Genomic DNA, 17,792 nt, shown 5'->3' on the forward strand with positions numbered 1-17,792 from the left:
AAGAGGAGGCCTGATAATTACAGATCCCTTAGGTTATAACTCTTATAAAGACAGTTCTTCTAATTTCTTTATCTGAATCTCTCTCTCATAAAACATCTTGTTACTGCAAGAATTATTATTCCAGTCACCTATTTGTTCTGCTGTGCCAATTGACTAATTGAGTTGGTTAAGTACACTCATTTTTTGATAATGTTTTGAAAATAATTTTGTCTTAATTTAAAAGTTGTCTATTTTTATAAATTGCTACTACTCAGAAATGACTGCTAAAACGAACCCAAAAAAGTTACTTACCCTGTGCTTCTCTTAATAGATTTATTTCACAGATTTTGGTTCTTTACAATTGTATAGTTATTTCAATATTTCTCAGATATAATATGTACATTTATTATTATTATTTTTTTTGTCTTTTGTCTTTTTTCCGTGTCCGGCAAAGGATCGCAACCCTCAGTGTTGCCCCCGCACCGGACCGGGGACCGGCAACGGGACTGCAAGCCTCGGCCCGTACATTTATTTTTTGACCTGTAGGCTGTTTATAGTCTTAAGAGGTTCTTCTGAAGATGATAACACTATACTGAATTTATTTATTAGTTCTAGTAATTTTTTGGTAAAGTCTTTAGGATTTTCTATGTATAGGATCATGTCATTTGCAAACAGGGATAGTTTGACTTCCTCCTTTCTGATTTGAATACTCTTCATTGCTTTCTCTTGCCTTATTGTGCTAGCTAAAACTTCTAGGACTATGTTGAATAAGAGTGGGGAAAGTGGGCATCCTTGTCCTGTTCCAGATCTTAGAGGAAAAGCCTCCAGTTTCTGTCCATTCAGTATGATATCAGCTGTGGGTTTGCTGTATATGGCCTTTATTGTGTTGAGGTACATTCTTTGTATACCTAATTTGTTGAGTGTTTTTATCATGAAAGGGTATTGAATTTTATCAACATACAAAAATCAAAAGCCTTCCTATATGCCAAAAACAAAATAACGGAAGAAGAAATCAATAACCTCATTCACAATAGCTAAAAAAAAAAAAAAAAAAAAAAAGAAAAAGAAAAGAAAAGAAAGAAATACCTAGAAGTAAATTTAACTAAGCAGGCGAAAGACAACAATGAAAACTATAAAATACTGGTGAAAAAAATTGAAGATGACACAAACAGATGGAAAGATATCCCATGTTCACGGGCTGGAAAAATTAGCATCATCACATTACCCAAAGTAATCCAAGTGTTCAATGCAATCCCTATCAAAACACCAATGACATAATGCTTCACAGAAATAGAAAACAATCTTAAAATTTGTATGGAACCACAAAAGACCATGTATAGCAAAAACAATCTTGAACAAAAAGAACAAAGTTGGAGGCATCATACTTCCTGACTTCAAAATATGCTATAACGCTATATTAACCAAAACTGCTTGGTGCTAGAATAAAAAGACAAAATGACCAATGGAATAGAATAGAGAGCCCTGAAAAAAACCCATACATTTACAGCCAACTGATTTTCGACAAGGTGACAAAAACATACAATGGGGAAAGAACAGTCTCTTCAACAAATGGTAATGGGAAAACAGGATATCCACATGTGGAAGATTGAAACTAGACCATCTCTCACACACAAAAATCAACTCAAAATGGATCAAAGACAAATTTAAGACCTAAAACTATGAAACTGCTAGAAGAAAACATAGTGGATATGCTATACAAAATGAGAGTGGGCAGAGCTTTTTTAAGTGAGACTACAAAGGCACAGACAACTAATGTAAAAATACATAAATGGGACTACCTCTAAAGAGCTTCTGCACAGCAAGTGACACTATCACCAAATGACAATCTACAGATTGGGAGAGAGTTCTTGCAAACTATACATCACACAAAGGCTAATATCCAGAATATATAAGGAATTTAACAGCAACTAAAAAACGGGCAAAGGACCTAAACAGATGTTTTTAAAAAGAAGACATACAAATGGCCAAGAGGCACATGAAAAAATGCTCAACATCTCTAAGCATCAGGGAAATGAAAATTAAAACCACAATGAGATATCTCACTCCAGGTAGAATGGCTATTATCAACAAGACAAAAAATAACAAATGCTGGAGAGGATGAGGAGAAAAAGAAACTCTCCTACATTGTTGGTGGGAGTGTAAATTGGCACAGCCACTGTGGAAAACAGTATGGAGGTTTTTCAGAAAACTAAAAACAGATCTACCCAGCTATCTCGCTACCGGTATATACCCAAAGGAGATTAAATCAATATATTAAAAAGACACCTGTACTCATATGTTCATCACAGCAGCCAATAGCCATCACAATAGCCAAGAGATGGAATCAACCTAAATGCCCATCAACAGATGAATGGATAAAAAACTGTGGTATATATACATAATGGAATATTACTTAGCTATAAAAATAATGATCTCCTATCATTTGCAGCAACGTGGATGGAACTGGAAACCATCATGTTAAGTTAGATAAGTCAAGCACAAAAAGACAAACACTGCAAGATATCACTCATGTGGAATCTTAAAAAAAAAAGTGGTTTTCATAAAAGCGAAGAGTAGAATAATGGTTACGAGAGGCTGTGGGGTGGGGGAGAGAGGTGAACTAATGGGTACAAAACTATGCTATCTACCCTAAGTGAATTGTTGTGCAGTATACACATGTACTGAAACAACATACTGTGCTTCACAAATATGTGCAAGTAAATGTTAAGATATCTTGAATTTTAAAAAAGCAAATAAAACATCTGTTTCAAGTTCAAAACCCAAAGGATTCTATTTTTCTTTTGCAAAAACATTTGTTGACAATAACAAAGTCTTGATGACTTGTTCTTCAGTTTCTAGTGAGTTTTATTCACTCTGTCAGGTTTCTAAAAGTCACAGAAAGAACAGGACGGGGCAGATGGGATTAGTGATGAAGAAATAACAAAACTGTGGAGAAGATGGAAAAAGCAGAAATAGGAAATGACTTTATTTACTTAGGTAGAAAAAAGCTACTTCACAATTAATATTTTATTTTATTTTATTTTTTTATTTTTTTTAAAGATGACCAGTAAGGGGATCTTAACCCTTAACTTGGTGTTGTCAGCACCACGCTCAGCCAGTGAGCAACCGGCCATCCCTATGTGGGATCCGAATCCGGGGCCTTGGTGTTATCAGCACCGCACTCTCCCGAGTGAGCCACGGGCCGGCCCCACAATTAATATTTTAAATAACCCACTAATATCTGTATAGATGAGAGATTAGGGTACTCTAGGGTAGTGGAATGGGCATGGAAGGGAAGGAATAATCCTGAAAAACAATTCTGAGGTTAAATAGACAAGATGTAATGTATGATGTAGAGAAGAAAATGAAAGCATCATAGTTTCTATTTAAGTTAGATAGAAAAATAGATAGTAAAATTAGATAGTAAAATTATTAATATTCCAAGGAAATATGGAAATAGAAAAAATTCTGACAAGAAGATAATGGGAGACTGTGCAAAGTGTAAAATTATTAATATTCCAAGGAAATATGGAAATAGAAAAAATTCTGACAAGAAGATAATGGATCTGGTTTTACTTGTTTAATATCATTTTACATTACTTTTTGTATTTGCCACCTGAGGAGATAAATAGTAAGAATAGAAAAATAAAGACAACAAAACTCTTTAAGAGTATGTATTTATATTTTATTCACTTTTTTGTACAGCACCTCGTGTGTGTCTTACACACAGTTAACATTTAAGTACTATGTATCAGGCAGCAGATATGAAATTCTCATATCTTTTATCCATTTCACAAATGTAGAAAACAAAGTTGAGAGTCATAAGCAACTTAAGACAAAAATACAGGGCTGGCTGACTCCAAAGCCTATGTTGAGTAGGTAATTCAACAAATGGGGTGAAAGAATGAAATAATCTTGTTAGAGGGTTGCTTGGACTAACATATAAAGGACATTGCAAAATTAAAATGCTGATATTTAAGCATTCTTCTTCTCAATAATTTTGTTTACTTTACCCCATTTTTCGTAATGACTAGTATAATTCACCTTAGGGACATTTAAGAAAGTTGCTACACTTGCAAATGATTGACAAAATTCTCAATGTTGGCAGAGAATACTGTTGTTACGAATACACCTAATAAGGAGAAGACAAGCATACAAAGCCCACGAACATTATTGGATGTGTACTGGCACAAAAAATGGTATTGACTGAAATTCTTACATATTTCATTTGTTAAGTCACTTGCAGAAATAATAACGTGGACAATGAAAGCATCTGAAATGTTGATGACAATCTCTGTGAGAAGATAAAAGGTAGGACTGACAATGGCAAGACTCAAATGTATGGGAATCTATCCAGTTACCAGTGCTACAAATAGTAAAAACTTTCCTCTTTCTCCCTTCCTAGAGTTGTGGGTAGTAGCAGACCATTTCTGATGCTCTGTCATTTAATTTTGTTTCACAGAGAACACATTTTCTGGTTTTCTAATTTTCAAAATGGTTTATGTTAACCTATCTGGGATTCAATCAGATGTTGAGTCTGTAGAATATCCTCTTGATCTTTAATGTGGAATATTGTTTGAGTTTTTATAGGAAAGAGTTCAACTATATAAGCAGAACAGAAAGGGATGAGTGGAACAACATGCTTAAGGACAGCCTTTATTTCTACAGCAGGATCCTAAGACTACTTTCAAGCCTGCTTTAGGCACTTAAAAATCTAAACCTAGCAATGAGCAGAAACATTAAGTTCCTAGAAAGTGACATTTAGTAAGTCCATAGCTACCAAGAATTACACTCTTGAGAAAATGCAAAAGATCCACTTTTTAATTTTTAAATTAAAATATTTAAAAAAAATCATTTGCATAAATTTTGACAAGAGTTTTCTATCAACCTCAAGACCAACTACCAAATGGTCAAAAGAGATTTTTAAGGAACTATGTGCACCAGATAGTCCCAAATTTATAAACAAATACATTTATGAACAGATTAGGCCCCAAACCTTTTTTGGAAATATTGGCTTTAGAACTCAGAAAGCATTAAAAAGAAAGTGGTTGTCTTCCAAGATAGAAACCTATTTAATGAACAATACAATTTAATTTTAGTACAGTTCCCTATTATATCAGCACCATAGAAAAATCATCCTAAAATCTAACTAGGAAGCTAAAGGCTAAGCAAATATTAGTATTTCTCTTTCACTGGCCCTCAATCTAGAGAATAGAATACTGTTTTTCCTATCCCTTATTTGATGGAAATGGTGATGGTGGTGGGGGTGCAAAATCTTCTTTCCAGGAATACCTATTTATTTTTAAGGATCACAGAAAGGGATTTTCTTCCTTCTTCCTTCCTTCACCTATATTATCTACAACAGTATGAAAAGACTCTCTGAAAAAAAATTGGAAAAATCAGAAAATACAAAACAATACCTCTTTATTATATTTGCAATTTCTTGAAAAAGTGCCTTCTCATCAGCAGCATAGGTAACTTCCAATCCTGTAATTCCAGATCTAATAAGTAATGGGGTCTGATATCTGATATCTAAGAAATAAACAAAATGTTTATTATATATAACATCATTATATTATGTAATAATATAGTATTACACAACACAAAAGTAATATTATCTGTTACTTTTGAGTGAAATTGTGCTACCAAAATATTTCAGATTAAGAAAGCATTTCCCAAAGTAAAAACGTAATTAACCCAATTTCTTGAAAATTTCATAAAAAATTTTCTAGTTTAAGGGCCGGCCCGGTGGCGCACTGCTATAGTGCGCCGCTTGGGAAGTGCAGCGGCGCTCCCGCCGAGGGTTCGGATCCCACATACAGACCGGTTCCCGCTCACTGGCTGAGCGAGGCGCGGGAGCAACACCGAGGGCTGCGATCCCGTTGCCGGTCCTGGTCCGGTACGGGGGCGACACTGAGGGTTGCGATCCGTTGCCGGACACGGAAAAAGGAAAAAAAAAAAAAAAAATCTAAAAAAAAAAATTTTTTTCTAGTTTAATTACAACTGAAAATTCAGATTTCATATTTTCAGTTATCCTCCTGAAGTCTATATTCACAAAATTCCCCAAATAATAAGATATCACCCATGAAGAAATTTTATTATTTTGTTTCTGTCTTTACTCTTCCAAAAAGGAAGAGCTTTGCTTAGTAGACAACATTTTAATCAGTGGTATACTGGAAAATGTTTAACCACCACTTCTCCAGGGAAAAAAAGAAAGCCCTGATTTGTAGTGCCTGCCTATTTCCATAATGTAAAGACTCCCCACCAAGGCTGATTTCAACCTACCATAGTGACATCAACTAGTGTGAAAAATTCATGAAAATTCAATAATTGGCTCATGAGCTGGTATGAGCCAGCTCAAGCACAGAATTGATTAAACTGCAAATTCTTCTATGGTTTGTTCTGTGTTAAGACTTTTTCCTCAGTGAACTGAATTCACCTGTAATGATTACCATTTAAAAGTGTAAAGGGAAGCTAACCAGTTAGCTCAGCTGGTGTTATAACATCAAGGTTAAGGGTTGGATCCCTGTACTGGCCAGCCACCAAAAAAATGAATAAAGAAATAAAACTGCAGAGGGACACTTGGTGTTTTATAAAATGCCTTATAGGGTATACTGTATGAAGAACTTCTGAACCAAAAATATATGTATTTAGAGATATAAACTAAGTTAGAATATATTTTATAAGTTTCTTATAAACTGTTAACTTACTCACAGTAGTAACTTCCTAAAGCAAAGAGAAACCCTATAGTGGCAAACTACCTGCATATGCATACATTTGGGAGACCATCCATTCAATCTAGAGATACATAAACATTTGGATTCCGTATTAACAATTAGTATTTTCTTTAAAAAATACTTAGAACAAATTACATACAGTAATTAGAAATTACATTAAGATCTTTATATTATATTGCTTATGACTCTTAATAGTAATTCAAGTAAGAATAATTAATCTAGGATAAAGTTATAGACAACCTCCTACCCCCATCTCAGCAAACATTTTAGAAAAGAATCCTTACACTTGCTTGGATTAGATCTGCAGCACAGAAATTCTCCCTGTTAAAAGGCTCATCCTAGGGTAGGCAGGAATATCACTGATAAAAATGAACAATACCTTGACCAAAGACTGTCTTGTCTTTATCAATCACTATTACACCCGTGAGTTCTGTTTTTCCTGTATCTGGTAGTGGAGTGTCAGATGAGATGCAGTAGAACAGAGCACAGATTGGGTCAAATTCAGGATCTGGTTCTAAATCTCGTCTAGTTCGAGCATGTAACTCCACACTGATTAGGGTAAGATTTTGTATCTATAAAAGGAAATAAAAATTATGCTTTAAAAAATTTTTTTGTAGACATGCTCAAAGAAGTATGTTTCACTAAGACCCTAAAGAAATACATGTGTAAAATTACAGAAAAAATAGCCATAAAGGAAAAAGCCACAATTTAATACTCCACAGATTAAAACTAAAGATTTTTACTTCCAATTAGATTAAATCAATTCATGCTTTTATTTTTAAAAATCTGCTTGTGCTGTAATTTCTCAATGACAATACTTAAAACGATTTGTCTAAAATACATACAGTGCCTCTCAATTCTCTTGAGCCTTGCTTGAGAAAGAGAATGACTAGTTCACGCAGTTGTACATTCAAACCAAAGCCTATCACTTTTTATGCAGTTAACTATAGTTTTACCTGTAGTTTAAACTAAAAAAGGAGATTTTAAAGTTTAAAGTTCCTACCTATTCATTTGCTACTACTTGAAGGCTACTTAAATTTAGACTTTTGCATACACTAGGAAGATTTTAAATTATTTTCCTCAAAAAACAAACAAATAAAAAAAACCATTATGGTATTAATTACACAAAAGCCAGATATATACTCATGCACTTTTTCTCAATGACATATAATACAAAAATCTAATATTTGCTTTCCACACTTAATTTCTTATGCTAATAAAAACTCTTCTTAACTGTAATCCTTAGTTTTCTTTCTAAAATTAAGACAGAGTTAGGCAGAAACGCTGAGTAAGAAAAACAAAATATAGGTCAGATTCATGATTATAGCTAGAATTATACTTCATCATTTTACCATGCATATATATCCGGCAATGAAAAATAGACTACTATTAAAATATTAGTAATTATTCAGATCATATAAATTTAAGAAAAAATTTATATTTTGTATTTATTGCATGCAAACTGTTGAATAAATGTAAATGCAAATCTCTCACTAGTGTTGGGAATAGAATTTGGTAAATTTCTTTGGCAGATAATTTAGAAGTATATATTAAAATCAAAAATGGACATATGTTTTGACCCACCAATTCTACATCTGAGAATTTATTCTATAGGTATACTCTCACGTAGCCAAAATATGTGCACAAAGATGTTCACTCAAGAGTATAATAACAAAAGACTAAACAAATCTAAATGTCTATCAGTTGGAGATTGGTTACATACATTATGTGGTATCCATAAAGGCTACATGCAATGGAATACTGTATAATCTTTAAGATTTTCAAAAGAATGAGCCATATTTGTATGTCCTAATAGGAAAAGATCGTTGGAATACACTGATAAGCAAAACCAGTGAGTGTAGTATGCTTCTATTTATATAAAAAATGTAAGCACATGGATAAAAAATTTCTTCAAAGAGACATAAAAAACAGAGCTATTTATTGCCTTTGGGGAAGGAAACTCCTAGCCTGAGATGGGAGAAAAGCTTTTCATTGTAAACCTTTTTGTCCTGATTCAATTTTTCCAAGTACCTGTAATACTGCATGCATTCATTAGTAAATTTGTTATTAAATCCTTTTTAAAACATAAAGAACATTAATTATGTATGTGTAAGGCATAAGAAATATTAAAATGAATACCCACAAATCTATCACTTTCCTCAGAAATACATAGTGCTGTTTCTATTTTTTAAAAAATACTACAAAAAAAAAAAAGTGAAATTGGGAGCTAAGAGATAGGACTTTTATTTTTAAAAGTATACTCTTCAGGATTTTGTTTTAAATAATAAGCATGCATTAATTTAGTAAATATAAAAGTTTTAAATAGAAAACCTCTCCCCCAAACCCAAACAAAACAAACCAGTTTAATTAGAAAAGGATGAACATGTGAAAAGACTACGGAGAAGACTGAAGACAATTTCAGGTCAAGAGTCTTGAAGGTTGATTTATTTATTTACTAGGTCAAATTTCACGCTCAAATTTTGCCTTTTTATTCTTTGATAAAAAATACATTACTGTTCTTAGAGTATTTTTTAAAGCAAATATATGGAATAAGGAAATGGTGAGAGAGATGTAGTGAGTGTGACTAGGCAAGAGATAGGTGAGAAAGGGGGACAAAGATTACAACCCTTCTCTTCTGCATTGAGTACTGATATGCAGAAGAAAGATTAGCCCAGGGTAATGAAAACAGAGGTGAAGAAATACTACCAGCACTATTTCCTAGAGAAAGGAACAGTAACGTGTAGATCTTTTTGGCTTATTTCCTGTTTTGTCCACCAGGCAGCTGTTTGGAATGTGCATGGAGATAAGGAAAGTCTGTGCCAGGAGGAAGAAGCTGTCAGCAACCAGCTAGAACACCTAAAAGACTTTAACTTCAAGAGGGCCTATGATTCTGAAATGGGGTTACAGAGAATAAAGTTAACAGTGTAAGGAGACAATTATGTTTTTCAAATAATAAGAGAATAATCAAATGTAGTAAGTTTTTGCTAAGGTCTATCAAATTTGCTTTAAGAAATATTTATTTAACAAAGTGTTTCCTTTTATTTTCTAATTTCAGGTGTGCCTTGACAAGATATGCATTCATGAGTTTATCACTTAATTTACCTGGGCTTCAGGGTCTAGTACAGGGTGCCGGGTACAAAATAGGAACTAAATGAAAGCAGTTGAATGAAAAAAACACAAACAAATAAGGAAGTGAGAGAAGTGAGACTACGTTCCAATCTAATTATAAAAAAATACAATTCTCAGTTCAAATTTAGGGTAAAATAGAGGACAATATTAAAATTTTTCTCTCAGAGTATGCTAATCCAATCCTTAGAATAGTTAAAGACAGAACTGACTTGAGAACAAAAAAACAAACTAAAAAATTGAATCACAACTTACAGGTGGTTACTAATTCTCTGCTTTAAGGGCAAAGACATAAAACAACTGTGTAAACCAGCCATGTCCAATAGAAATATAATGAAAGCCACATGTATGTACAGCTTTCTAGTAGCCACATTAAAAAAAAAAGTTATATTAACTTAAAGATATCTGAAATATATCTAAAATATTATCCTTTCAATATGTAATCAATATAAAAATTACTAGAGATATTTTACATTCTTTTCTCCATTCAGTTTTTGAAATAAGTATGTGTTTTACATTTACAGCACATCTTAATGTGGATGCTAAATTTTCTATGAAAATACTTGATATATTTAGATTTCATAAAATTTACAGTTGAAAAAGTAGTTTTAGATACCTAAGTTGTTCCAAAAATACTTAAAAGTTTTCCAATAAATGAGTCAAGAATCAGTTTTTAATTCTAAATTAACTGAAACTAAATAAAATTAAAAATTTAGTTCTTAAGTTGTATAAGCCAAATTTTAAGTTCTCAATAGCCACGTTGCTAGTGGCTGCTATGACAGCACACATGTAAACAATGAAAATACACTGATTTCCACCTTATTGCCAGTCAGATATGTGTTTCAAGTTGTTTGCTGTAATACAGATACTAAGTTGTATAAGCCAAATTTTAAGTTCTCAATAGCCACGTTGCTAGTGGCTGCTATGACAGCACACATGTAAACAATGAAAATATACTGATTTCCACCTTATTGCCAGTCAGATATGTGTTTCAAGTTGTTTGCTGTAATACAGATATATAGTGACCCATTCACATACTCTTTCCAATTCATACTGTGACTGATGTACATTTTTGTAAGACAATGTTCTAGTCTTTGGCATATAGTCTGTGCTGAGAAGACAGCTGGGTTATATAGAAATTATGTGAATGAATAAATTAATCTTCTTTTGTAGTACTCTCTTATTCACTGAGCCAACCAAACAGAAAATACAAGTAAATATCACATTTAGGATGTGATATAACATTTTAATAACAATCCCCAAATAACAAAATATAGATGTTCCAGTAGTTACAAAATCTTTTCTAATTTTAGCTTCTATAAGCTGAATTTCAGTTATAAGATTTGTGAAAGTGGTGAAACCACAAAGCAGTCTCAGTAATTAATGGAAACTTCAAAAGGTTTTCTACTTTATGTAAATATGTAAATATGTATACAAGTTTAAATATATAAAATAGTAAGAATAAGAACAAAAAGATTAAAAATAATAGAATTCAATGTATTCCTCCCTCATAAAAAAATTTCCATACTCATTGTACAGAATAAAACATAATAAACACAATATATGTGTCCTTACTGTTGCAGTTTTACCTCATGTAAAGCTTTTGCATCCTGCAAGTTTTCTATGCTGACTTTGAAACCATAAGTATTATTTAAAGATGGTCCATCAATCTGAGAAGTTTCTTTCTTTGGGGTATTTACTGCTGCAAATTGATTCTATTAAAAAAACACACACATAGCCAGAAAAAGATAAATAAGCAATCATTTTCTTTCTTTTGATTACTTATTCCCTCTTAGATTACATGCTTTATGTATTTAGTAATAAATGATAAACTAGTATCATTTCTTTAAGTCCAAGAATAACTGTAAATGTTTAAAAAACACTCTTTTCATGCTAATAATTGAAGATACCAGAACTGGATATAGGTAGAAATATTTGATATAATCCGTAAGAAAACCATATGTTGATCTTTGAGTTTACAAGCCCCCAATACTGATGAAAATTAGTCTTGTAGAGAGTTGACATTTATACCATATGGACATTTATCTTGAACTTTTGTGGAAGTAAGACAAGCAAGGAATCAAAATATTTGCAGCTATTTTGGCTAAAGTTTGGAAAAGATTTGAAATTCTGAATTTGTATTTAACCTTAATACAACATGTATCTGAAAGATGAATTAAATAAAACAACATAAATAATCTTCAAGGATTTAGAAAAAATACAACCATTCCATTACTGAAAAAATATATTTTTTTGATTTTTAAATCCATTAAATGTTTTCCTCAAACTGTTGATTTATATTTGCAACACACTGGAAAAATACACAGCTTGTAATTCAACAATACTGTTTTATAAATGAAAGTTTAAAAAGCATAATCTGAAATAGAAATACTAAAAGATATTTTATATATTTAATGATATTTGTGAGAAGGGGCCAATAAGGAAGTGATTTCGATCATATATTTCCAGGGATACATGTCTAATGTAAACTTTCTTTCACAAAACCATATATTTCTAAGTTAAGTACTGTCATTTTTTTTAGTATTTGAAGAAAAACATTTATGACTTTTCAGAGTTTCAGTAAATAACATTGCTTTCCTGCTACTTAGTAAAATAAATTGAAAAAATTAATAATGTTATATCTGAGAAAAAGTAATAAACCAAGAAAAAGGATATATTTTTGGTGGGATCAAAAATCACTTACTTGAGCTCTGCTGTCATTGGATTGTTCTGATTTTGCCAGTAATCAGTTACTGTATTTGTATCCTCATAATCCACATTTTGGCTATCATATTCACTTTCTCTGTAATATTTGTATTTACATATAAGAATCTTTTAGATCCCAACAACAAAAAAAAACTAAAAAAAAAAGGCAATTTCTTGTTGTCTCAAAGATATGTAAATAATGATGCAAAAATATAAGTAATAAAATTTTAAAAATTGAGACACAAAGTTATTGATTATCTGACATCGAAGAATAAGACTGGATCTTCCACTGATTTTTAGACATGTTTACTATAGTTACCTTCACTTGTGTTGTTAAGAGTACTCTTCTAAGAGTGTCAGTATTACTTCCTTTTTTATTACTCAACTTCTGGGTTTTTGGTTCTGTAGAAAGAAATTTCATATTTAAGCTACATATGAAAATTACCTGTTTCTGTCTTTAAAAAAACTTTTGTTGTTACCAAAACTTAAGTACCATTCGTAAGTATTGTCCTATAAATTCCCCCAAAGACTTCATAGTTTAAAAATGAAACTAATTCAAGACTCCAATCCCCATGAAATAACATTTTGTATTTTTAAATAAACACACTTAGATTTTAATTACCAAGTTTTATACCTCAGCCATTATCCTAGGGAATTATTTAATTCATTTATGTACTTATCAAATATTTATGAGGAGGAAGAAAAGACATAGTCTCTGCTCATATGTAATCGAGAGAGAGAATTAGACATTCATCATACACATACAGAAAAATATAATTATAACTGGAATAAGTACAACAAAGGGGAATATAATTGGGGATTTTTATCTAGTCAAGGAGGTAAGGGAAGCAGATAGAGTAGTAAGTAACAGATTGGGGATCTTCTCTGATTATTGTGCAAAAGAGCTGGACATTGCTTGGAGTGGATAAGAAGTCTAGTGCAGAACCCCAGATGAGAGATTATGACAGCTTGGCCTAAGGTGTGGTGGCAGAGGTAAAATGAAGTAGACAGACTTGGATTATTTAAGAAATAAACAAGTGACAGGACTTGGTAATGAACTGGAAAACATGGGGTGGGTACTGAGGGAATAAGGTGGATGGATTATTTAAGAAATAAACAAGTGACAGGACTTGGTAATGAACTGGAAAACATGGGGTGGGTACTGAGGGAATAAGGTGGATGTTTTAAATAAACTGCATGCTTCTGACTTGTGTAACTGACTGAGAGATGGTAGTACTATTCATTAAAATAAATAAAACTGAAATACCCACAGCTTTCTATCTGTGGGTATATATATGTGTGTAGTGTGTATGAGTATGCTGGGGAGGTGGTGGTGAATATGTTCAGTCAAATCATGAATTGGTTTTAAAAATACTGAACTTGTGTTGCCTTTGAGCATTCAAATAAAAATGTCAAACAGGCTGCTAGATATAGTGTTCTGGAGCTTGAAATAGAGTTCTAAACTGGAAATATAAACTTGTGAGTTATTTGTAGTAAACCAGTGGGCAGGAATTAGATCATTAAGGGAAGAATAGAGAGCATAGAAGTCTTAAGACCAAGCCTTAGTAAACTTCAACATTTAGATAATAACTGAGAATAGTGAGATAGGTTCAAAGGAAAGTAAGTAGGAAGAAACAGAGAAGTAGGTGGAAAGCCCAGGGGAGAAGAAGCTCTAAGAAGGAAGGCGTGGTCAGTAAAAAAATGGATGCTTAGGGGGCATGGGATAAGAAGACTGAAAAACATCCACTGGTTTTAGCTATAAGAAGTGTATTGGGAATCTTTACAAGAGCCATAATGGTGGAATGATGGGGGCAGAATTCAGTTTAGAGTGGGTTGAGAAATGAGTAAGAGGCAAATAAATGGAGTTGTCAAATTAAAGAAAACTTTTAAGAACTTGGCTGTGAAGGGGAGGCGAAAGTAGAGGCTGCCTAGAGATGTGAGGTTATGGGAGGTTTTTGTTTTACTTCTATTTTAAAAGGTGAGAGAGACTTGAGCATGTGTAAAAATCAATGGGAAAAACTGAGTTGAGAAGAAAGTAAGGTTTCTGAGAGGGCTCCTGTATTTCATCCAGAAGGCAGGAAGACAGGACGAAAGCAGATGTAAGTAGATTTCATAGCAGAAAGATGAAATAGTTTCCATGTGACGACTTTCCAAGACATAAGAAATAACAAAATCTCTTATTTGCTATCACCTCATTTAAAAAGCTCTGATTTTCATTACATGGTCTAATGTCTTCATTTCTATCTTTGAAAAACAATTACACAGACTTTCTGTTATTTGTACACTTACCTGTTGATAAAGGGCTAAGACCAGTTGCTTCAGGAAGCTTTTCCAGAAATTTTCTCTGTTTAATTGGGGTACTATGAAGGCAAAGTGATTCACATTTCCCAGTTCTTTCCCTAGCATTAATTGGAGATATCACTAGAGGCTCCTGAGGTTCACTGCAGGGGCTATTCTGTATAGCATCTTTTATTGGCTTTAAGAAGTTCTCAACAGCCAGAGAAGATAGCTCCTTTACTGGTGATGAAGGTCTATCAATTCCATTTAATACTCTGGAATCTAAGGATGTTGCTTGTTGCCAAGGGGGAATTACTGGCGAATCCGGGGAGCTATAACTGACATAGTTATCATCATTTTCATCTTTCTCAGGATCATTTGTAGAGGCAACAACTGGTGGCAGTGTCTGACCTTCACTTGAAGTTTGACTACATCCTGTGCTTGGCATTTGTAAAACAATCTGAGAATTATCAAAATCTTCCTTAGTATGTGTTGTAGTGGTGAGTATATGTGGACTTGGATCCATTTTTGGAGGCACTACAGGCTTGTCATCTTCGTTAACCAAAGAGCTGAAGTTCTCAGCAGATTTTACAACTCCAGGTGGCTCAGTTTTAGGCAGTTTCTTGGAACGTTCATATTCTTCTTTGGCTTGAAGCCACACTTGAACAAGTTGTCGACTTGGGGCACATTTGCAAGGCATTATCACAATTTTTTTATCTTCAACCATTTTATGGCTATTACTTGATCCTTTATTGACAACTGCTTGGCCATTGCGCAGGGGTGACCCTGGTCTTGGATTCTGAGTCATTGCTGAAAAAGCTGTTTTCCACAGACGAAGTCCTTCCAAGGAAAAGTCTCCTTCAAACTCAGCCAGATCATTTGGAAGTCGAGTTTCTACCATGAGGAGCCGTCCACCAATTTCCCTATAAACAACATATTTTAGAACAACTGTTTCATCTCAAGGAGCAATTACCAAAATATTTAACTCCCTGTGCTAGAGATTGTTAATGTCCCTTTTGGAGTCTTACAAATGCCCATCTCTTTCTCTCCCCAACCCTATTTTACGCAGGTACACTCTATCTTTAGTCTCAGTATGCTTCGTCTCGCAGGCATATGACTATTAGATTAATTTACTTTGGAAGGTATCATCAAAACCAGGGAGAGAATGTATTTTTTGTTTTTAGTCTCCCATGTAGGCTTCTTTCCTTCAAGGAAATGACACAAACAGATTTCTTTCCTCTATTAATCTTAAGCAACTTTCCACTGTCACTACACATGGAGTAAAAACAATGTATTAATTCATCATTCAGAGACTATATCCCTCGGTTTTATCTATAGCTTCTTTCTATATTCTTTAGTATCTATAGTAGTTTAGCAAAGCCAGTCAATTCAAACAATTTTTGTAGTCCCCAAATTCTCTCCAACACTAAAATAATCACACACAACTGAGGTAAATTACCATAGTTCCTTCTTCTTTTTACATGGCAGTATTTAATACCAACATAAGAACTTAGGAGGTGGCAGAGCCTATAGAATGCATAGCTTAAATGCTACTAATGTATATGTGGGGATCGCTAACTAAAAGATAGTCTAGTTTAGGGCTGAGCCTGTGGCGCACTCGGGAGAGTGCAGTGCTGGGAGCGCAGTAGCACTCCCGCCGCGGGTTCAGATCCTATATAGGGATGGTCGGTGCGATGTGCTCACTGGCTGAACGCGGTCAGCCGGTCTCAAAAAGGACAAAAAAAAAAAAAAAAAAAAGTCTAGTTTAGTTTTCAGTAGTTATAAACACTAAGTAAAACCTCTTTCTCTAATCCATTGATACTACTCATATTTCTGCCTACTGCGGCAACATAAAATAAGTCTACTTTTTCTTCCTCATGATAATTCTTATGGATATGAAGATAGTTCTTAGTTTTTTCAATCATTTCTCTGAGGGCACAAATTCCTGAATGTCCTGGTCACTCTAGATAAAACTTAATCAACTGAATTCATGTTTTCTAATTTGGAGCTGAAGGAGGAGTTCTTGTCCTCTTTGTATGGAAAGATTTTGGCCCCTACTAGTTAACTCGAGAACAAGCATCTAGCACCTTTCCTGTACCAACTCCCTGGCTATGTGAAAAATCAGAAACATAATTATTGCTGTGAAGGAAATAAGTGCACATACCATGTGACCACACTTAACTCTAATACTAATGATATATAGGTCATAATGAAGTCAAGAATAACAAACTGGTGAGATGTGGTGAATTATGCTTTCTTGCATATTGTCAGCAGCATGGTAATTGCTATAACTCATTGAGGAAAACTTTCATAATATATATCAAGAGACTTAAAACTTTCAGTAATCCTACTTCTGGGTCTATAGGGAAAAATTCCAAAAATATAAGAACTGCTTTATGGAAAAGATATTAATCACATAATTTATCTATAGTGGCAAGACAGGAAATAACCTCTAAGTCCAATAATATACACAAGATAGAATATTATACAGCTAATTAAAATGATACTTCAAGAAACTCACACATTTGGAAAATGTTCATAATATAAAGTTAATATAATTTGGATACAATACTGTGACTACAGTAAGATCACACTTCACAAAGCAAAACAAACTAAAAACTATACATATTTTAAAAACTAAGAAAACACATTAAGATAATTATGGTGGCTGTCACTAGGTAGAGAAATGGTGTGATTTTTATTTCTTTATCTTTTATGCTTCCTGAATTTTCTATATTGAATACATAGTTTCATATTCAAAAAGCAAAAGTGATTTTCAAAAGGGACTATCATCCTTTTATTTTAGCTGCAAGACAAGTGTCAAAGATGGACAATAGCAACTAGCAGCAACACTAAGTTAATGACTAGCACATGATAAATTTGGTAACTAAAAATTAAAAAGATAGCAGTAATCACTACTGATGAAGTCAAAGCCCCAAAATGATGGAAACAAATGTCTAAGGAATA

At 33.2% G+C, this 17,792-nt stretch overlaps 1 protein-coding gene across 1 annotated transcript in view; it reads right to left on the reverse strand.

Annotated features, from left to right (window-relative positions):
* The window catches only part of REV3L (REV3-like, polymerase (DNA directed), zeta, catalytic subunit), a 110,181-nt gene that overhangs the window by 39,348 nt on the left and 53,041 nt on the right, over window positions 1–17,792 (reverse strand). The window contains exons 13-18 of the mRNA XM_008584529.1: window positions 14,838–15,748; window positions 12,868–12,950; window positions 11,432–11,557; window positions 7,096–7,288; window positions 5,400–5,511; window positions 4,095–4,111 (exon numbers count right to left, since the gene is read on the reverse strand). Coding sequence (XP_008582751.1) covers window positions 4,095–4,111; window positions 5,400–5,511; window positions 7,096–7,288; window positions 11,432–11,557; window positions 12,868–12,950; window positions 14,838–15,748 — 1,442 coding nt within the window. The remainder of the gene's footprint in view (window positions 1–4,094; window positions 4,112–5,399; window positions 5,512–7,095; window positions 7,289–11,431; window positions 11,558–12,867; window positions 12,951–14,837; window positions 15,749–17,792) is intronic.

This window comes from Galeopterus variegatus, unplaced genomic scaffold (genome assembly GCF_000696425.1).
Source record: "Galeopterus variegatus unplaced genomic scaffold, G_variegatus-3.0.2 Scaffold3300, whole genome shotgun sequence".
NCBI classification, from domain to species: Eukaryota; Metazoa; Chordata; class Mammalia; order Dermoptera; family Cynocephalidae; genus Galeopterus; species Galeopterus variegatus.